The 22,551-nt window shown below is 43.6% G+C and overlaps 2 protein-coding genes across 2 annotated transcripts in view; both read right to left on the bottom strand.

Annotated features, from left to right (window-relative positions):
* pgm5 (phosphoglucomutase 5) overlaps positions 1-16,250 on the bottom strand; it is a 47,699-nt gene extending 31,449 nt beyond the window's left edge. The window contains exons 1-6 of the mRNA XM_024418081.2: positions 15,500-16,250; positions 13,797-13,959; positions 10,370-10,516; positions 6,225-6,350; positions 5,886-6,076; positions 3,317-3,471 (exon numbers count right to left, since the gene is read on the bottom strand). Coding sequence (XP_024273849.2) covers positions 3,317-3,471; positions 5,886-6,076; positions 6,225-6,350; positions 10,370-10,516; positions 13,797-13,959; positions 15,500-15,757 — 1,040 coding nt within the window. The 5' untranslated portion in view covers positions 15,758-16,250. The remainder of the gene's footprint in view (positions 1-3,316; positions 3,472-5,885; positions 6,077-6,224; positions 6,351-10,369; positions 10,517-13,796; positions 13,960-15,499) is intronic.
* Positions 16,251-17,029: 779 nt separating this feature from the next.
* foxd5 (forkhead box D5) lies at positions 17,030-18,861 on the bottom strand. Its single transcript, XM_024419490.2, has one exon. It carries the CDS (start codon positions 18,727-18,729, stop codon positions 17,686-17,688), a length of 1,044 nt encoding a protein of 347 aa, XP_024275258.1. The 5' UTR covers positions 18,730-18,861; the 3' UTR covers positions 17,030-17,685.
* Between the last annotated feature and the right edge of the window lie 3,690 nt (positions 18,862-22,551).

The raw sequence follows: 22,551 nt of genomic DNA, 5'->3' as shown, positions 1-22,551 counted from the left end.
AAAAGAACATGCAACCAACATAACTGTTTGCTGATCCCAAGTTGGAAAAACTCCTGAACACATCGCACTTCAATTCCAGATGCTGAATGCTGGATTGTGGAATTCAGTTGGAATTGAGATGTTGAGATGTTGTCTGCACCGTGAAATAAACCCACAGTGTTTGTGTGTGTGAAGCCTTTTTATTTCCCTCGGGGAAGGGCTCTGGAACAGAAAGCCTGGCGTTCCAACAAGAAAATGGAAACTCTGACCCTTTGACTCACTGTTGACGTTTCATTCGCATGTCTGCAGCCAACACAAGCACGGCCCTGGTCATGCAGAACGTTGCTGCAACGTTAAGGGGATGTTGAGGCAACGATGGGGGGGGTTGGGAAAAAGTTGTTTGTTTTCCACGACATCATAACAGCGCTGAGGGAATGGGATGCTTTTCTAGGGCTTAATGCTCGCACCAGCTGTGCCCTGACCACAACCTGACAACAACATAACATAAGCACTAGGCCCCTTCAGAGCTGACACACACGAAACAACCTGACACGAGCTCACAGCTGACACATAACATTCCCCAAACATTCCAGCGATGCTTTAGCAACGCTGTCAATTGTCTCAATAGGCAAACTCTAAAGGGAAGAGGACAGTTGCTTGTTGACTTGGTTGACTCCCTTCATGCTTTCGGTTAAACCCGACTGGGAACAGCAACTGTTTTCAAAAATGGACTTCGGTGATGATAGCCGATATCGGTACACAGATAGTTTTTAGACCAGTATTACTCCTCCCATGGGTGTGTCCTGATTCAGCTGTCAGGAAAGGCTTGGAAGACACATACAAAGACAAAAGCTTCATAGTCATTTAATTAGCATGTATCTTGTTCTCCAGATGCAATCATCCTCATTTTCCTCTCAGTAACACAAAGATTTGTCGTCAAATGTATGTCCTCTTATAACCACAATTACAAAAACCTGTTCTTTGTTCAGTATGAGAGTTGTGTTCCCATAAAGTTGTTGACTAGGAGAAGTAAACACAGTAGTTAAATTCTAATGAGAGCTATTTGGGCCTGTATCTGAGAAGCAAGCTCATGTCCAACTGTCAATCAAACTATCCAAGGCTGATATCTCTCTGCTCGTTAAATCTCTCCAGTGTAAAAAGACATGTTAGAAATGGACACATGGGTGAGCACTACTTCTTTCTCTCCTTCTCCATCTCTCTCTTCCTTCTGTCTCTCTCTCTCTCTCCTCTCTCCTGCGATCTCTCTCTCCTTCTCTATTTCTCTCCCCCACTCCTCTCTTTCTCCATCCCTCCCTCCCTTCTCCCTCTCTCTCTTTCTCTCAGTCCCTCCATCTGTGTCCACAATGAAAACAGCCTCTTTCCCAGCAGTCTTTGCCAGAAGGGAGGGATGTTGGCAGACGAGTGTTACTGGAGACGTGGGGAGAAGATGGACAGTTTGGCCCAGGGACATGAGGGTCAGTAAGAACCAACCGTCTTCTGCATGTTTACACTGTTCCCTCACTGTAACAGACATTGTATAAGAATGGATCTGGTCTCCTGAATGTCCTCCATATATCCTGTTGTACCCCTCCTCAGGTTCAGGATGACAGAGAAGGATGAGCGGGGGGATTTTCGCAACAGGTGCTGGGCTCAGGAATGTCTCCCTGGCAACTAGCGTCACTTTCCAGTCTTATAGATGAGACCCACGTAAACACACCCAAATGCAGATACGAGCGCGCACACACACAGACCCAACCCTACACACATACACACACTTATCCCAGTACAAAAATCAGGGAGACAGAATTTAAACTTTTTAAAAAGGCCTTGTTTTTCACTGGTTTATCCTAGTAACAAGCAGAACGGTGGCCTAGCCAAACCCCTCCTCCCCTCTTCCTCCTCCCTCTCTCCTCCCATCCCCCCTCCCTGGAGTGGCCAAAGCAGAGGCAGATGTTTCCCCTCCCACCTTCCCTTCCCTCACTGCAGAAACATAGGGCTTCCCTTGCTTGCGCACAAACACGCACTCACACACACACACACACACACACACACACATAAATACACACACACACACACACACACATAAATACACACACACACACACATAAATACACACACACACACACATACACACCAATCACACAAATATACAAGTATACACTGAGACACACAGGCACATAAACACAAGAACACATATATACAGGCAAGCATACACACACACACACACACACACACACACACACACAGACAGACAGACAGATAGATAGAGCATGGTTGCTCTCACACTCCTTAAAAGGCATACTACTGGGCTGGGGCCATCATAAAGCTCCCCAGCACTCACTAAATAACACAACACTATTGAGATACGCTGACACCGGTACCGATACAGTACAGGAATCAGCCAGTGTGTGTGTGTCATATGGGCGTTTTTGTATTAATGGGTGTTGGATGACCTTGTGGTCCATTGGGACTCATGAAGATCATCTTTCATGTGTCAGTGTGTTTTGGAACAGGACATTGCAGTCATCAGTGTGTCCATGATGTTTCTATATCAGAAGACATAGCCCCAGCTCTCGTTCATCAGGTGATGAGGATAACCCTGTCTACGCTGAACTGGAGGAGGAGGGAAATGGTACGGTGGTTAGTTACCTGTGCAACCGAAGTAGGTACGTGTACAACGTTTTCCCTTTTGACTTTCTATAATATAGTACATATTTAGTTAGTGGACAGGATGAGGGCTTGAACATGGATTGTCTTGTTATTCAAATTACTCTGCTAATCCCCTGACTTCTCCCTCTTTTGTGTGCACGCGCGTATGCGTGTGTGTGTGTATACTGTACATATGTGCGCGTGAGATCAGTTCCACGGCGAGGGGGCCATCAATGACGTGATGTCACGTCAACCTCACAAGTGACCTAGGGTTAGCGATAGCGGCTGCGGCCCCTTGAGATATGGGCTTGGGGAGTGAGCTCATTTCCTCCATGACTGCCAGCATTAACAGGACCGCCACTGAGCCCACCAACCCTCAAGAGAAGAGAGGGTCAGGGGCCAGGTTCACACACACACACACACAACATTAATGTACATTACTGACCCCTTGATCAGTGTGTGTGTGTGTGGGGGGTGGGGGGTGGGGGTGGGGGGTGGATTGGGGTACGCAAGAGTGGGAGACATTGGGATGAATGAGAGAGAGGGATGAGAGAGAGAGAGACAGACAGAGGGGGGTGATGAGGCTAAGGTGAAGAGGTGTTGAAAAATGGAAAAGTCATGTGGAGCATTTTATCCAGCAGCCACAAAAGGGTATAGGGATATTGGTGTGTGTGTGTGTGTGTCCTACCTGTCTAAGGCCGTGCTGGTAGCCATACTCCTAGCGAAGCCCTTTAGTCCCAGCTGTCTGAAGTAGGGGATACAGGAGAGGTTGGCAGCCATAACAGCCAAGGAGTCTGAAGGGTTCACAAAGAAACCATTCTCACCCAGGATCATATACCGGTCCTGCAACACATACACTCATCAACCATACAGCAATTACATGAAGAAATATACAATGCATAAGCAATAAATACCTCATCTAATCCACTAATTCAAGTATGTTAAAGATAAACATTTGCTGTTACTCTAACTGGCACTCCCATCCCTACCAGTTGATACACGGTTGTTTTAATTGCATCTCTCCCAATCAAATCAAATGTATGGGACACACTCCTTCCTACTAAGATGCAACACTGTAAGCACTGGGAGAGGGCTCCAATGGAACACAAAAGAGTGACATAATTCTCCTGATGCTCGGCCCGGTAATTGAGTTAGGCTAATGTGCGTGAGCGTGGCGCTGGTACAAATTACTATGTGAGATGTTGTGGGGGAAAAAGAGATGTCTGTCACAGATATTAGCTGGTCCCATTGCCTAACATCCTGCTATTGACAATGAAATAAATGCAGACAAAAACAAACAAAGGCAATTCCACGTTCCCATTAGAAAGCAGACCTGGGTCCACATAGGTCAAGTTTTTTCTTCTTCTTTCAAATACTTGATTTGGCTTGCTGCCAAGGAACCAATGGAATAGTCCCAAAAGTGTAAACGCTGCCCAATTAAGCAGAATCAAACATGCTCATCAAACGTCCTCATCAGCTCCCCTGAAAGTGTATTGTAGTACTTTGTACATTATACAGTGCCTTCAGAAAGTATTCATACCCATTGACATATTCCACACTTTATTGTGTTACAGCCTGAAATCAAAATGGAATAAATTGATTTTTCTCTCACCCATCTACAAACAATACCCCATAATGACGAAGTGAAAACATGTTTTTAGAATTTTTTGCAAATGTATAGAATCGCTTTGTGGCAGTGATTACAGCTCTGAGTCTTTCTGGGTAAGTCTCCAAAAGCTTTCGACACTTTATTCAAGCTCTGTCAAATTGGTTGTTGATCAGTACTAGACAACCATTTTCAGGTAGCCATAGATTTTCAAGCAGATTTAAATCAAACTGTAACTCGGCCACTCAGCAACTCCCGTGTAGATTTGGCCTTGTGTTTAGGTTATTGTTCTGCTGAAAGATGAATTCATCTTCCAGTGTCTGGTGGAAAGCAGACAGAACCAGGTTTTCCTCTAGGATTTTGCCTGTGCTTAGCTCCATTCTGTAATTTGTTTTTCCTGAAAAACACCCCAGTCCTTAACAATAACAAGCATAACCATAACATGATGCAGCCACCACTATGCTTGAAAATATGGAGAGTGGTACTCAGTAATGTGTTGTATTGGATTTGTATTCAGGACAAAATTTAATTGCTTTGATACATTTTTTACAGTATTACTTTAGTGCCTTATTGAAATCAGGATGCATGTTTTATTCTGTACAAGCCGCCTTCTTTTCACTCTATCAGTCAGGTTAGCATTGTGGAGTAACTACAATGTTGTTGATCCATCCTCCGTTTTCTCCTATCACAGCCATTAAACTCCGTAACTGTTTTAAAGTTTCCATTGTTAAATCCCTGAGCGGTTTCCCACCTTTCCGTCAACTGAGTTAGGAATGACATCTGTATCTTTGTAGTGACTGATTGTATTGGTATACCATCCACTGTATAATTAATAACTTTACCATGCTCAAAGGGTTATTCAATGTCTGATTTTTTACATTTTTACCCATCTACCAATAAGTGCCCTTTGCGAGGCATTGGAAAACCTCCATGGTATTTGTGGTTGAATCTGTGTTTAAAATTCAGTGCTCGACTGAGGGACCTTGAAGATAATTGTATGTGTGGGGTACATAGATGAGATAGTCATTCAAAAATCATGTTAAATACGGTTTTGCACACAGAGTGAGTCCATGTAACTTAGATTTTTTTTGCGTTGCCATAACAAAGGGGTTGAAAACTTATTGACTGAAGACATTTCAGCTTTCATTAATTAATTTGTAAAAATGTCCAAAAAACATAATTCCACTTTGACATTATGGCGTGTAGGCCAGTGAAAAAAGATCTACATTTAATTCATTTTTAATTTCGGCTTTAACAAAGTATTCAAAGTCAAGTTCTGCAGTGAGATCACCAAAATAAAAATAACAGTTAAGAGAACAGATTATTGTAAGGGACAATATACAAATGTTTTTAAGAAAGATACAATTGTATTGAGTTAATGTATTTATTGGTTTCTTTTAATTTTGATAAGAGATGAAAATGCAATGAATTGAAGGTTATTTGTTGATGTAAAAATCGAAACGTAATGATTTTAAGATGGTGTCATTAGATTTTGGGTGGGGTGGGGTCGCAAGAAATTCTTGTGGGAAAAAATGGGGTCCCCGCTGAAAAAGTTTGAATGCCACTGCTGTAACACAACAAAATGTGGAAAAAGTCAAGTGAATACTATACTTTGTGAAGGCAGTGTTCCTCTCCTCCTCAGATGTCTTACCCCGTCTGCATCGAACGCAGCTCCGAAACCAATGTCTCCGCCCTTCATGGCATCAACCAATGGGGCTGCATATGTGAGGTTGGGCTCTGGAGGCCGGCCCCCAAAGTCCTCCATGGGGACACAGTTGACAGCCGCATTGGCAGGAGCCCCCAGCTCATCACACATGATACGGCGCACGTACAGACCCATCACTGACAATAGAGTACAATATAATAGAAAATAATACAATGGAATATAATACAATACAACAAAATACAATAGAACACAATACAATATAATCACTGGTAAGCACCTGATACAATACTGTAATTACTTTGGTCTTTATTAGTATTGTCCTACCTCCGTTCATGGCGTCTATGCGTATCTTCAGCTGTTCAGGTCCTGTCAGAAGGCTTTTGATGGCGTTGAAGTCAAAGATGGTTCTCAGCAGGTTGAGGTACAACTCCACCGAGTCCACTATCTCAACTAACAACAAACAGAAGAGGAGGGCAGTGGCTCAGAGTCTAGTGTGTATCTGCATGTGTCTATCCATCCAATAGCATGTATGCTACTTGTATGCAAGAACAGAGTGTATGTGTGGTGAGACTGTGTATGCCTGGCGTGTGAGTGTGTGAACATACAGTGCATTCGGAAAGTATTCAGACCCCTTCACTTTTGCGTCATTTTGTTACGTTACAGCCTTATTCTAAAATTGATTAAATCATTTTTTCCCCTCATCAATCTACATATAGTACCCCATTATGACGAAGCAAAAACTTTCTTTTAATGTTTGCAAATGTATTCAAAATGAAAAAGAGTAATACCTTATTTACATAAGTATACAGACCCTTTGCTATGAGACTCGAAATTGAGCACAGGTGCATCCTGTTTCCATTGATCATCCTTGAGGTGTTTCTACAACTTGATTGGAGTCCACCTGTGGTCAATTCAATTGATTGGACAAGATTTGGAAAGGCACACGTCTGTTTAAATAAGGTCCCACAGTTGACAGTTCATGTCACTGCAAAAACCAAGCCATGAGGTTGAATGAATTGTCCGTAGAGCTCCAAGACAGGATTGTGTCGAGGCACAGATCTGGGGAATTGTAACAAAAATTGTCTGCCGCATTGAAGGTTCCCAAGAACACAGTGGCATCCATCATTCTTAAATGGAAGAACATTGGAATCACCAAGACTCTTCCTAGAGCTGGCCGTCCAGCCAAACTGAGCAATCGGGTAAGAAGGGCCTTGTTCATGTAGGTGACAAAAAAACGGAATGTCATTCTGACAAAGCTCCAGAGTTCCTCTGTGGAGATGGCATAACCTTCCAGAGAGACAACCATCTCTGCAGCACTCCACCAATCAGGCCTTTATGGTAGAGTGGCCAGACGGATGCCACTCCTCAGTAAAAGGTACATGACAGCCCGCTTGGAGTTTGCCAAAAGGCACCTAAAGACTCTCAAGACCATGAGAAAATATTTTCTGGTCTGAAGAAACCAAGTTTGAACTCTTTGGCCTGAATGCCAAGCGTCCCGTCTGGAGGAAACCTGGCTCCATCCCTACGGTGTAGCATGGTGGTGGCAGCATAATGTTGTGGGGATGTTTTCAGTGGCAAGGACTGGGAAACTAGTTAGGATCAAGGGGAAAGATGAATGGAGCAAAGTACAGAGAGATTCTTGATGAAAACTTGCTTCAGAGCACTCAGGACCTCAGACTGGGGGTGAACGTTAACCTTCCAACAGGACAACGACCCTAAGCACACAGCCAAGACAACGCAGGAGTGGCTTCAGGACAAATCTCTTAATGTCCTTGAGTGGCCCAGCCAGAGCATGGACTTGAACCTGATCAAACATCTCTGGGGAGACCTGAAATAGCTGTGCAGCGACACTCCCCATCCAACCTGATAGAGCTTGAGAGGATCTGCAGAGAAGAATGGGAGAAACTCCCCAAACAGGTGTGCCAAGCTTGTAGCATCATACCCAAGAAGACTTGAGGCTGTAATCGCTTCCAAAGATGTTTAAACAAAGTACTGAGCAAAGGGTCTGAATACTTATGTGAATGTGATATTTCATTTTTTTTTAGTATTGTTTTTTTCTATGCCATTACGGGGTATAGTGTGTAGAGATTGATGGGGGGGAACGATTGAATCATGATGAATTTTGGTTAAGGCTGTAATGTAACTGTCACGATCGTCGTAAGGAACGGACCAAAATGCAGCGTGGTATGTGTTCATGATTAAGTTTTTAATTAAAGAAAACACTGAATACAAACTATACAAAACAATAAACGAATAACGACCGTGAAGCTATAATGAGAACTGTGCTGACACAAGCAACTAACATAGACAATCACCCACAAACAAACAGTCAAACCCAGGCTACCTAAGTATGATTCTCAATCAGAGACAACTAATGACACCTGCCTCCGATTGAGAACCACACTAGGCCGAAACATAGAAATACCAAAATCGTAGAAAAACCAACATAGACTGCCCACCCCAACTCACGCCATGACCATACTAAATAATGACAAAACAACAGAAATAAAGGTCAGAACGTGACAGTAACAAAATGTGGGAAAGGTAAAGGGGTCTGAATACTTTCCCGAATGCACCGTATATGTGTTTGCAGTGTGTCTGCGTCTATTCTTTGTGTGTGTCTGCTCTGTGTATGCTGCTCTGTGTGGGAGCATAGGAGCCCCCCCCCCAATGTTAGAAACATGCCCCCCACACACACACAATTATTCATATTTGATTTTTTTTTTTTTTAGGAACTCTCACCTTGCTGAGTTACAAAAGCAGGATACACAAGGTGCCATTTCAAAATGTGGTTGTGCATCAGCCGTTTTATCTTGTTATGTCAGTCACTGAGAGTCACTCAATTAGCCATGTCAGCTAACAAAATGCATGTCTAGCCAGCTATCTAAACTTGTAGTAATTATGGTCGAATTACCGACCAGGGAGCCCCCATTGATTTTGTTAGTCACTCTCACTTAGATATTATATTAAAAACTGAAAACATTTCTCTCCAGGAAATTGCAAGACATTTGTCTCATGGGGCGGAGTAGAATTAACCACCAACTAAATTTCATTTAGGGCCCCCAAACGCTAGGGGCGACTCTGATTGCAGGTGTGGGTATGACTGCAGGTGTGGGTATGGATGTGGGTAATCAGACCTGATAGCCACTGCAGTCCCTCGTGATGAGTTCTGATTTTTTGTGGCCCCGACCCACATCAAAGTTGCCCATCCTTGGTCTACAGCAGGGGCAGTCAACTCTTACCCTACAAACCTGCTAGTTTTCTGTTCTTCCTGATAATTAATTACGCCCACCTGGTGTCCCAGGTCTAAATCAGTCCCTGATTAGAGGGGAACAATGAAAAAAAAGGATTGGAACTGGCTTCACGGTCCAGAGTTGAGTCTGAGTGGTCTAGGGCAGCGTTTCCCAAACTCGGTTCTAGGGAACCCAAGGGTTGCACGTTTTAGTTTTTGCCCTAACACTACACAGCTTATTCAAATGACCAAAGCTGGTTGATTAGTTGATTATTTGAATCAGCTGGGTAGTGCTAGGGCAAAAACCAAAAGTACACTCCTTGGGGTCGCATGGGCCGAGTTGGGGAAGCCCTGGTCTAGAGGGTGTAATGCATGTGTTAACTTCATTCAGGAGAGAGGCAACGATGATGATTCCCACGGACAGACAGATAGCAGAGAGGGAGAGCAGGTAAGACAGTGAGAAGTGCCTCTCCAAGCTCATAGAGTTCATAGACTGATGATCTGTCAGAGCGTGAATCAATCTGAATGATCAAATATGGTCTGTGATGAAACGATAGCAGTTTAAGTCTAGAGGGTGTATTGCATGTGTTAACTTCATGCATGAGAGAGGCAGCCATGATGATATTTTATTATTTATCAAAACAGTTTTTAACACAGTATAATAACTGTATTATAAGTTGAAAATATTACATTAAGTTTCAACCCATACTGTATGTAGAGCAGCAGTTGTAACAACCTGACATTGTGGAAGTGAGAAAAATACTAGGAAATGAATCATACAGTAGCAGAGAAAGAGTACAAAATGGTTGTGTAATTGAATATATGCACATTAACAGTCACACTGGTATTCAGTACAGTACGAATGGCCATGGCCCTCAAGACTGATTGGACTGTATCGGAGTACGTGCCCCCCTCCCCCTCCCAGGGACTGCGGTTGAAAATTAGCCGGCTGGCTAAAACCGGCACTTTTACTGAAACGTTGATTAATGTGCACTGTCCCTGTAAAAATAAAAATAAACTCAAACTCAAACAAGGGCCCCCTTAGCCTTGTAAATTTGACCATTTGTAAGTAATATTTTTCTGTACCCTTTTTTCAAAAGTCACTAGAAATGAGCATTTAAATCCTAATTTTTTCAACAACAAAAAATCGCACATAGGAAAATAGTTCCCCCCAATGTCAGAGTGGCTTCTATGCCCTTGGCTCTGTGTGTGTCTAGCCCGTGTGTGTGTCCAGTACCTCTGAAGGGTTTGAACTTGTTCTCCAGGTCAAAGTCGTGGCGTCCCAGCCTGGCCAGGTCAATGCGGAGGTCAGGACATATGGCATACTCCTCCAGCGTCCTACTCACCTGGGCAATCTTCTCCATCACCGTGTCTGGAGACGGGCCTATTGGGACACACACACACACACACACACACGGTTACCATGGACACCAATATTTGCACATTATGTACCCTGTTCCTGGCCTATGGTTGTTGTTATACAGTGGCTTGCGAAAGTATTCATCCCACTTGGCATTTTTCCTATTTTGTTGCCTTCCAACCTGGAATTAAAATTGATTTCTGGGGGCTTTGTATCATTTCATTTACACAACATGCCTACCACTTTGAAGATACATTTTATTTATTTATTGTGAAACAAACAAGAAATAAGAAAAGAAGAAATTAAAACTTGCCAAAAGGCACCTAAAGGCACCTAAACCAAAGTCAATACTTTGTAGAGCCTCCTTTTGCAGCAATTACAGCTGCATGTCTTTTGGGGTATGTGTCTATAAGCTTGGCACATCTAGCCATTGAAATTTTTGCCCATTCTTCAAGGCAGAACTGCTCCAGTTCCTTCAAGTTGTATGGGTTCTGCTGATGTACAACAATCTTTAAGTCAAACCAGAGACTCGCAATTGGATTGAGGTCTGGGCTTTGACTAGGCCATTCCAAGACATTTAAATATTCCCTCTTAAACCACCCGAGTGTTGCTTTAGCAGTATGCTTAGGGTCATTGTCCTGCTGGATGGTGACCCTCCGTCCGTCCAAGTCTCAAATCTCTGGAAGACTGAAACACGTTTCCCTCAACAATTTCTTGGCGAACTCCAAACGTGTTTGCTTATTTTTTCTTTAAGCAATGGCTTTTTTCTGGGCACTCCTCCATAAAGCCCAGCTCTGTGGAGTGTATGGCTTAAAGTGGTCCTATGGACAGATACTCTATTCTCCGCTGTGGAGCAGTGCAACTCCTTCAGGGTTATCTTTGGTCTCTTTGTTGCCTCTCTGATTAATGTCCTCCTTGCCTGGTCCGTGAGTTTTGGTGGGCGGCCCTCTCTTGGCAGGATTGTTGAGGTGCCATATTCTTTCAATTTTTTAATTATGGATTTAATGGTGCTCAGTGGGATGTTCAAAGTTTCTGATATTTTTTTATAACCCAACCCTGATCTGTACTTTTCCACAACTTTGGCCCTGACCTGTTTGGAGACCTCCTGGGTCTTCATGATGCCCCTTGCTTAGTGGTGTTGCAGACTTTGGGGACTTTCAGAACAGCTGTACTGTATGTATGTCTAAGTCTCTGAACTATGTGTGTGTGTGTGCTATCCCAGGGGATCATGTCGCAGGTAAAGCCCACCAGGTGATGTTGCAGGGGGTACATGAACTCTACGAGCTTGATCAGTCCCCACAGGTGTGGGGGGAGGAGCCTAGGGTCAACCACCTAGTCTTCATATGTCAGCACTGTGTGTGTGTGTGTGTGTATCTGAGCATAAGTGAGTGAGTGTGTATGACTGCATTCTTCTGATGTGTACCTCACTCAATAAAGCCTTTGTATCCCCTCACCTCTACAGGGAGAAACCTGGACAAAGAGATCCTACAGGAACAGTTCATCTCAACAGTACTAAAGGTGGGGGACAGGAACTAAACAAGAACTCCCCCCTCTCTCTCCTCATGGTGAACTATTACAGTTTATTCCTGATACACTTCACATTTGGACCTACCTACTGCAATTGTGTTAATCCTCATAATTCTTGGGTTCAACTTCAGTCCAGGAGGACCTCAAAACGTTATGGTATTTACTGTTAATGATGACTACATGCCAAATCTGATAAGCATCTTATTGACTACAATACAATCAGATTTTACAGAGAGCTAATTGTTGAGACTTGGTGTAATTGGGCCACTTGCTCACGGGCCAGATGCTATGAGGAAACATTAGATTAGTGTGTGAACGGACTTAATCCATAATCAACCATGTTGGCTATCTCACCTGACCCTCAATCAAGGTAAAGCGACAACTTCAAAATAGAGATGTTAGATTAGATTGCACACAGGTGGACTTGCACCAGATCTTATTTAGAGGCAAAGGGGGTGAAAACACTTATCCATTTTGTTTTATTTTTTATTGTTATTTATTTTTTTACCCCGTTTTCTCGTGGTATCCAATTGTTTTTTAGTAGCTACTATCTTGTCTCATCGCTACAACTCCCGTACGGGCTCGGGAGAGACGAAGGTTGAAGGTCATATGCGTCCTCCGATACACAACCCAACCAAGCCGCACTGCTTCTTAATGCAGCGCGCATCCAACCCCGATGCCAGCCGCACCAATGAGGAAACACCATGCACCTGGCAACCTTGGTTAGCGCGCACTGCGCCCGGCCCGCCACAGGAGTCGCTGGTGCGCAACGAGACAAGGATATCCCTACCGGCCAACCCCTCCCTAACCCATATGACGCTGTCGTAATCCCTCCCGGTCGGTTACGACAGAGCCTGGGCGCGAACCTAGAATCTCTGGTGGCACAGCTGGTGCTGCAGTGCAGCGCTCTTAACCACTGCGCCACCCGGGGGGCCCCTCCATTTATTTTTTTATTTTATCTTTTAACCAAGTTATTTTTTTCATTTCACTTCACCAATTTGGACTATTTTGTGTATGTCCATTACATGAACCCCCCAAAACAAATTAAATTACAGGTTGTAATGCAACAAAATAGGAAAAGGGGGATGAATACTTTTGCAAGGCACTGTACATGTTTAAGAACAGTGAAGCCTATGGTGGCATATTAATGCACAACTGTTATTCATAGGAAGTTAAATAACATTTTGCTCTAGATTGAGAGGTCATATTACTGAGTAGTCATAATCTTCTATACACCATGTGAGGATTGTAAGAAGCTACTGGAGTCATGTAGACATTGACAAAGTGAACATTGTGTAGAATCCTTTTGAGAGCCACAGTCTGTGGGCTCTGAAAGATAACTACTGTTGCGTGAGACATGAGGGATGAGGAGAGCAACACCACTTTGCTCTATTTATAGGACTGGAAGATGACTGAGATTCCACAGTAAAACCCTGGGGACTCGGAAGGCCTGTCCATGATGGAACTTCAGGAATATGTGAGTTTTCCTTGTTAAGAGAATACACAGATAATTGCTGGGGCTGTGAGTGGGCTATGGTGCCAACTCTCTTAACTCAGTCAATAAATCACCAATATTGTATTCATATAGCACTCTTAACAAACACATTTATAATAAAGAGCCCACTAATAACCTGGGCATAAAGCCAAGAAGAGCAAGCACAAGTATCAGTGGTGAAAATAAAACTCCTTAGGTAGGAGGACATCCATCAATCCTTTAACTGACTGACAAATTGACTGGCTGGCAGGTTGACAGCAATCAGTCAAATAAGCACCTCACCTCCATTGGCCACGTTGAATTTGACCCCAAAGTCTCCCCCGGGGCCTCCTGGATTGTGACTGGCTGTCAGGATGATTCCACCAATAGCCTTGATCTTCCTGATGATGCAGGACACAGCAGGGGTGGAGAGGAGGCCATTGTGTCCAATCACCAGCCGACCAATCTGAAAGAAACAGACAGAGGGAGAGTTTGAGGAACTTTAGCTGACTGAATCTTATTCTGGGACCTATGTACATATTGAAGTAATTAATTGTATCATACATCGCAAATCAAGAATGAAAAGGCCTATTATTGTAGACTAGCTCAGTGTAGCTTACAGAATGATTTAATTCGCATGTCTTTATTGTAATGAGCTTCAGAACTCTTTAGTCAAGAGATGTTTTCTAGAACTGGTCATGTGGCTTATGTCATGACGCTCAGGGCTTCATCTTTCCAGACCAGATGCGTCCAGAATTTGGCACGGACTGAGGTTCCAGACGTTCTATCAGGCTTGGACTAGGCTACATTCCAGACAGTCATCATGTGCGTATGCATCCATTTATTGAAGTAGCGCGAACAGTCTCGTATGTTCTGTCCCTAGGCTATAGCATCTCAACTATTCTAAATAAAAGTGTCCTCATTCTTGTGGAATTAATTATTATGACGTCGGCGCATCTCCTCCCTTCAGGATTTCGAGAGAGAGAGAGATACTCTTGGCTCTATTCAATCAAACCCGGTTACCTTGTTTTTGGCATAAGAGCAAAAACATTTGTATGGTTTGAAAACCAAATAAAATCAGCTGTGTTAATGACAACATTCTCTCCCCGTAAAAAATAAATAAATAAATATATATTTAAACATATCCCAGACATCGCTTTGAATCGAATAGTGCCCTTTGGGTGCGCACTTAACACCTGCCTTGCCCTGTCAGCGACCCGTTGTAGGTCACGCCTATCATCATTCCATACTCTGCCCCCAGAATTTCACAAATATTCTTTCAATGTCTTCCCCGCGCTTATCTCCTGTGAGTTTGGCTCGTGGCCACTAAACTGGGTATCCCCCAAGCTTCGAACGAAGCAGGGAAGAATGTAGCTGAGTGGCGCGTGGGCAGGAGTGGACGAGGGATTGAACAGCCGATAAAGCAGGAGACATTAAGCTGAGCCAGCAGAAAAAATAGACCCATCTCAAAACAAATACATTCCCCTCAGTTTTTCATTTAGGTATTTCACCAAGCTTGTTGTCGCATAGATCTGAGAATAGACTGCTGTCCTTTCCAAGCGCTCTGCGCAATTGGTTAAAAGGCTCCGCCACTCACGCAGGCCCGCGCACGCACGCACGCACACACACAAACAAACACACTGACACTGGTAGAGGGTATAAGCTTAAAGTTGTAACATAGCCTTGCCTATCTATATGCACGTACGCCTATCGCCATAATTCTGAGTGTTGTTAACACAAAACCACTGGATTGACTAATCGTTTCAGAGGCGCATAAACAGAGCAGGCTATGCTAGGTAAACTAGTGTACAGCATTCCCTTGTATGCACTTGCCTAGAGTTTCAGCTGTATAAACCATAGTTTATACGACCCATAGGCATATGGAGGATTAACAATAAAATACCATGGTTTATTATGCTATTTCTGTGCTTCGTTTATCATGATCATCATCATCATCACGAACCCTGAACCATTCCAAACTTTCTGGAATGACATTCTTGTTTTACCCCGTTGGCAGCGGCCATCTGAACTATAATCTCCGTGGCTGCTCGGCTGAAGTAGCGTCCGTCGCTGCCCACCACCATCGTGCATCCCTGGCGGTCCCTCAGGTCGATGGAAGACAGTACACTTTGGATGTAGTTCTGCAGGTAGTTCTTCTTGCCCTCGAACACAGCCGTCTTCCGCCGCAGCCCGTTAGTACCGGGCCGCTGGTCATCAAACGGGCTCGTCTGGACCGTTACCACGGGAATGGGGTTTGTCTCCATCCTCCGCACAAGAACCCACCGGGAGTGGCGGGTCGACTGGCTATACCGGGGATGACTCACTGTCGGCTGGATAGAGGTGGAGAGTCAAACATATGTAGGAGACAGACTGTGTTAGGGAGGTGAGACGTCCAGTGATGTCCGTTCTAGTCCTCCAGAAGTAGCACTTTCGAGGGAGGTGGGGGATGCGTTTACGCAATGACAGCACACCAGCGCTTTCCAGAGGGATGGCTATTAAGATGATAAATCCCCGTCAACAAATTCCTTGGCTTATAAACTCGGTTTGAGATATATGCTAGTTATAGGCCTGCTGTAGGTTTTAAACACATGCCACAGAAAACTTGCAATGAGAGCTTTGGATAGGCTAATGTAATATTAAGCCAAGTCTTCTCTTCCGCCTGACAACTCCCTATTTTCCAAATAAGCCCGACTCTCCACAAGGACATGCGCCTGCCAAAATCAGGGAGGGCCAAAAGCCCCTACAATCAGCTGCGCCTCTGGACAAAAATAGCCCGGTGGAGTACGGGGAGAATTGTGTCGAGCTGGGGCTGTAACCGGACAAGGCAAAGCACTGTCAGTGTCAGTGTGCGAGCATTAAGCAGTTAACGGTCAAAGACATGCGGAAAAGTGACGAGGCAGGATCCGAGGGCGCACTGTTGGCCATGGGCAACGCAATGCGTCGAGCAGCCCTCCCCTGTCCCACATTTGAGGCAATATAGTACATGGTAAAGTAAAACACACTAGTTGGTTTTAATATGGTACTTTAAGCTAATGGACTAGAATGATAACTAAACTGTGACACAAATGGAGTGTGTCTTATTTAATGGCAGCTCGCTCTATCTCTCTCGCTCTCTTTGTACTATAATGCATAAAAGCTAACATCAGAAGAGCAAGATGCGTTACGGGTGGCCAGAGAGAAGCATATGGGCTGGTTCACTGACGCATAACTTAGTGGACAGCGCAACCAGGAGCAAAATCAAGGAAGGACATTTTTGTAAAACGTGCTTTTTCAAAATGGTAGGCCTATTGGTCCTATAAACGTGGTTATCTGTATTGAAATGCATTACACCTGGGCCACACGGTGGCAGCATTGAGCTGGCCGACAGCTGGATGCAGACGTTCTCAAGCTTTCATTCGATTTTGTAAGGAAATTAAGATAGAATCAATTGTATTTGAATGGATATTTAATGTATTTAAAAGCGACTCAATTAAATATTACAATAATTATTTGCAATAAAACAAAACAGGGCACGAAATCCGTACTGATGAGACTGATGTGTTTTATTGACAAACACGGGTTGTTTCGCCAATTACAGGACAAACAACATTTATGAAAATAAATATGAGCCTACGCTTACAACAATTCACAATAACAACTGTCATTTACTGTTCCGATGCCTATGTTTCCTTTTTGCGAAGTAATTCTGTGCAATATATTATAGTCCTGCTAATTTAGACCTGGTTTTCCAGAAATTGAAATTGGAAACCTTTAGGTGCAATCATTTCCTCAGGTTATTTTGTACTAATAGATGGCATCTTTAGCAATCAATTTCTAAGTGTAATAAAATGTGGGGAAGGAAATAAGTTGGCCTAAGCATAATCAAACACCGCAAACTGACCGTACGGTCAAACTATTTTTATTGTTTCATTTCAATGTCGAAAATCAAAATACAATGGATTTTTAACATTTGGCAAAAGTTGTTCCACTTTCACATTGACACCATATTTTAACAAATATATTATCAGTCTTCATATTTACATTAACTTCATTTGACATACTGTATTCAACATTGAATGAACATAAACAACATGCAGTTGAAATACTTTCTTTGAGAAATGCGTAAACGTGCCTCCATTGGATCATTTTATCACTTGTATACAAACACAGAGGTTTCTTTGGTAAAAGCTATAACAAACAAACACTTCAACAACTAAGGTAAGGCATTTGGACATTCTCTGTTGTTGAAGGAACAGCGCTCAACATTGCACTTGGGCAGAATGGAGTCATTGGAGCTGGAATCAGGCTCGGGAACCAAACGAGCAGGGCCCATGGGAAGATCAACAGAACAATGGGGGTTGGAGTTCTGTGGATTTGAGTTATGTGATACATAAGGAAAGGTTCTAGTCATAATGCTGTCAATACTGAATGAACACTTCGTATGTGTTTCGCTCGCAGCCTTCTGTACTGCGGGAGTTGCTGCGTAAAGGTGCTTTCTGAAGTCCATGGGGGCAACTACCTTACAGCTGCTGCTTAGACTCGGGTATGGTAGGTAGGAGGAAGGTAGCATCACGAGCCCGTCCTGAACGGGCATACACCAGAGAGGGGCAGCCGGTACGCTCACTTGGCTTTGGACGCAGTAAGGCCGGTAACAGCTAAAGTTTGGGTAAAACATGAGTCCATCTTTCATATACTCCGGCTGGTTTCTTTTAAACCTCTTCCTGCGCCGGAGAAAGCTGCCGTTGTCAAACATGTCCTCAGATGCGGGGTCCAGAGACCAGTAGTTGCCTTTGCCTGCGTTTCCAGGCTCTCTCGGAATCTTGATAAAGCAGTCGTTGAGTGACAGGTTGTGCCTGATGGAGTTCTGCCACGCCGGAAACTTCTCCCGGTAGTAGGGGAACTTGTTGCTGATGAAGTCGCAGATGCCACTCAGCGTCAGTTTCTTCAGAGGACACTGTAAGATTGCCATGGTGATGAGAGCGATGTAGGAATACGGGGGCTTTACAGAACCGCGAGGTCTTCCCAATGAAGATGTGTCTGCACAGAAACTATTCTCGCTCTCCCCAGATGAGTCGAACTCAGAGCAGTCCAGTTCGACGCTGGACTCGGCGGATGAGCTAGGCTCCCTAGTGTTGTCCGTCCGGTAGAGAAGATGCCGGTCAAGGAGAGGCTCGTCCTCTCCCGCTATGTATACTTCATCCTCGTTCAGTGGCAAGCCAGTCTGCTGGGACGTTTCATACTCCTTGGAGAGGGTCATGGCTCAGACCACAACGTCCACACACGCGTAAAAGCGAAACTTTTACCACCGTTATCATTAATTCATAACACGCGTAAAAGCGCACAAATATATGTATTCTCTGACTTTCTCGGCTCGTCCTGTCCCTGTGGTCCTGGTCAGCCTGTTTGTGTTGACCGTGGGAGTTTCGTTTTTTATTAGTGGGCTGTTGTTGTACCCCCCGCCACAGCCCAGTCACACTCAGACCTATCAGAGGCGTCCCTCGCCCCAGGGTGTCAGGGCAGACAAAGGGAAAACTATTCCGGAGAATCCTCACATACATAATATTGATCTAGTATGCAGACACCTCAAAGTTCATGGAGCATAAGACTTTTAAATGAAATATACTTATCATAATGTAGTTCCCATATATAGTTTGCAAAAATGATTTATTACAAAGCGAGGGTAGAACCAGATGGTGATTTTAGCAAGATCCCTCATGCGTATCCAGTTCCTTCTATCAAAGTGTCCCGCTCCAGACATGGCACATTATGTCTACAAATGCAAATACATTGCGGTCAACTTTATACCCTTAATTGGTATACAGTGTGTTCAACTTTATTCACGGTCAACATTAGAGCGATAACCGTGGCACATTTCCTGTTCAATTAGGCCTATTAAAAGCTACGCAGGGCCTCCGTCCGGCAGAGAATAGAGTAGCACAGTAGCCCGGCTGGAGCCGGGGATGCAATGTGAAGTTTGAACACCACGCCTACAGCTGATAATAAACGCAGCGTTTTACCCCCCCCCAAACCCCCGTGGTTTCGTTAAGTTTGCCACCTCGGGATGCCCGCAGGTGGTGTGGCCGTGAAAATGGCCGTGGGACAGCTCCCCGTGGCCGGGAGAGTAAAGAGGCTATAGAGGCAACTTAACGAGCCAATAAGCATCAGAATCGGGTTGAACACAGCGCAGCTGCACGGGAGCTATAGGGCTACCGGACATAGCCGGAGTGAATGGTCACAGCAAATTAGACGAGCATTTAGAACTAGGCAAGACAATGATGTTAGAAAATGACATTTTAACAAGTTTAACTGAGTTATTATATAGGGTAAAATTGTAAACATAGCCTAAATTAATTTGACTTAAGACAAACCATCCGATTTTACAGGGCAATTCTCCGTCTAATTAGCCGTTTACGTCCACCTATTTTATTTAAATTCGTTATTTTACATGAATCGCAAAACTAAAACTCTCTACATCTTCTCACTATGGCAAATTCCTTGACTGAGACTTGTCAGCATAATTCTTAGTAATTCAGAATGTGAATGGGGACCCCATGCAACGTCACTTCACAACAATAAAACAAAGGTGTTATATGCTTGTAGCGTTTTTACGCACCTTGTGGAATATCGCATTGGATTTTCGCACGTTAGTTAAACACCTTCAGACAAGACCCGAGTTTAAATCAATTCGCTAGTTCACAATTATTAGCCATTACAACAAAATGGCAGTCAATACTTAATAATAGTGAAACATTAAATATTGTAAACACCTATCTTTAAATAAGATTATTGTTTATTTCAATAATTTAAACGTATTCACAAGTTAATAGTCAAGCGCGTGGACATTTACAGACCAGCCTAATTTTGTGTTGTACCACTTTTGAGATGTGATAAAAGTCTGTACAAAACCTTAACTTCACCAACAACTTACAGACCTAAAACAGCCTAACTATTGAGGAATACACTCAAACTTCAATTAATAAGGTATTCATTGTTAGGGGTGTATTGTTAAGGGTTAAGGGTTTCCAAAGTTTCAAATCATTTCCAGAGAAAATGACAGTAAGGGCGCTAATCACATCTCTATTCTCAAGTTGTCGCTTTATCTTGATTGAGGGTCGGGTGTATCACTGGGTAATGAGATAGCTAACATGGTTGATTATGGATGAAGTCCGTTCACACACTAATCTAATGTTTCCTCATAGCATCTGCCCCGTGAGCAAGTAGCCCAATTACACCAAGTCTCAACAATTGGTCCTCCGTAAAACCTTACTATATTGTAGTCAATAAGATGCTTATCAGATTGGGCATGTAGTCATCATTAACAGTAAATACCATAAAGTTTTGAGGTCCTCCTGGACTGAAGTGGAACACCAGAATTATGAGGATTAACACAATTGCAGTAGGTAGGTCCAAATGTGAAGTGTATCAAGAATAAACTGGAATAGTTCACCGTGAGGAGAGAGAGGGGGGAGTTCTTGTTTAGTTCATGTCCCCCACCTTTAGTATTGTTGAGAGGAACTGTTCCTGTAGGATCTCTTTGTCCAGGTTTCTCCCTGTAGAGGTGAGGGGATACAAAGGCTTTATTGAGTGAGGTACACATCAGAAGAATGCATTCATACACACTCACACACTTATGCACAGACACACGCACACACACACACACACACACACACACACACACACACACACACACACACACACACATAGTGCTGACTTATGAAGACTAGATGGTTGACCCTAGGCTCCTCCCCCCACACCTGTGGGGACTCATCAAGCTCGTAGAGTTCATGGACCCCCTGCAACGTCACCTGGTGGGCTTTACCTGCAATAGACACGATCCCCTGGGATAGCTTGGTCGCATATGGGTCTTCCAAATGGACAATGACCCCAAGGATACTTCCAAAGTTGTGGCAAAATGGCTTAAGGACAACAAAGTCAAGGTATTGGAGTGGCCATCACAAGCCCTGACCTCAATCCCATAGAAAATGTGTGGGCAGAAATGAAAAACCCGACTCAGTTACACCAGCTCTGTCAGGAGGAATGGGCCAAAATTCACCCAACTTATTGTGGGAAGCTTGTGGAAGGCTACCCGAAATGTTTGACCCAAGTTAAACAATTTAAAGGCAATGCTACCAAATACTAATTGAGTGTATGTAAACTTCTGACCCACTGGGAATGTGATGAAAGAAATAAAAGTTTAAATAAATAATTCTGTCTACTATTATTCTGACATTTCGCATTCTTAAAATAAAGTGGTGATCCTAACTGACCTAAGACAGGGAATTGTTACCAGGATTAAATGTCAGGAATTGTGAAAAACTGAGTTTAAATGTATTTGGCTAAAGGTGTATGTAAACTTCCGACTTCAACTGTACCTAAAGTATCCAGAAACAAATACACACAAAACGTTGAATCCTAACTTGAAGTTTGCTTCCATATCAAATGTTGCCCAACTTACATCTCCCATGAAGATACATGTGCAGCAGGTAGCCTAGTGGTTAGAGTGTTGGACTAGTAACTGAAAAGTTGCAAGATCGAATCCCCGAGCTGACATGGTAAAAATGTAGTTCTGCCCCTGAACAAGGCAGTTAACCCACTGTTCCTAGGTCGTCATTGAAAACAAGAATTTGTTCTTACCTGACTTTGCCTAGTTAAATAAATGCATGATTTTGATGGAAGGTATACTGTAAAATAAATGCACACTGTATTAGCACAGGGATGCCTATTGAAAACCAGTGACAAAGGCTGAATGTTGTTTCACATTCAACCGAATGACATTCATGGGATGTCCAGCTTTGTTCTTGAATGCTTTCTCACACAGAAGATCCTGGAAAGAAACAAGGTATTGTAAAACGGAACGTTTCTGATGTGAAAAGGTTAGGTTTCTTTGGTTTCAAAACATTGATGTTATAGCCTTCACGAGAATCATCAGTCCCGGGCTCCCGAGTGGCGCAGCGGTCCACGGCACTGCATCTCAGTGCTAGAGGCATCACTACAGACCCTGGTTCAATTCCAGGCTGTATCACAACTGGCCGTGATTGGGAGTACCATAGGGCGGCGCACAATTGGCCCAGCACATGGT

Source organism: Oncorhynchus tshawytscha, linkage group LG04 (genome assembly GCF_018296145.1).
Source record: "Oncorhynchus tshawytscha isolate Ot180627B linkage group LG04, Otsh_v2.0, whole genome shotgun sequence".
NCBI classification, from domain to species: Eukaryota; Metazoa; Chordata; class Actinopteri; order Salmoniformes; family Salmonidae; genus Oncorhynchus; species Oncorhynchus tshawytscha.
The sequence above is the reverse complement of the archived record's forward strand: the minus strand, read 5'-3'. Positions and strand labels throughout refer to the sequence as shown.

What these genes read in the sequence shown, in the direction of transcription:
- foxd5 (XM_024419490.2), bottom strand. Translation starts at nt 18,729, where the DNA reads ATGACCCTCTCCAAGGAGTATGAAACGTCCCAGCAGACTGGCTTGCCA.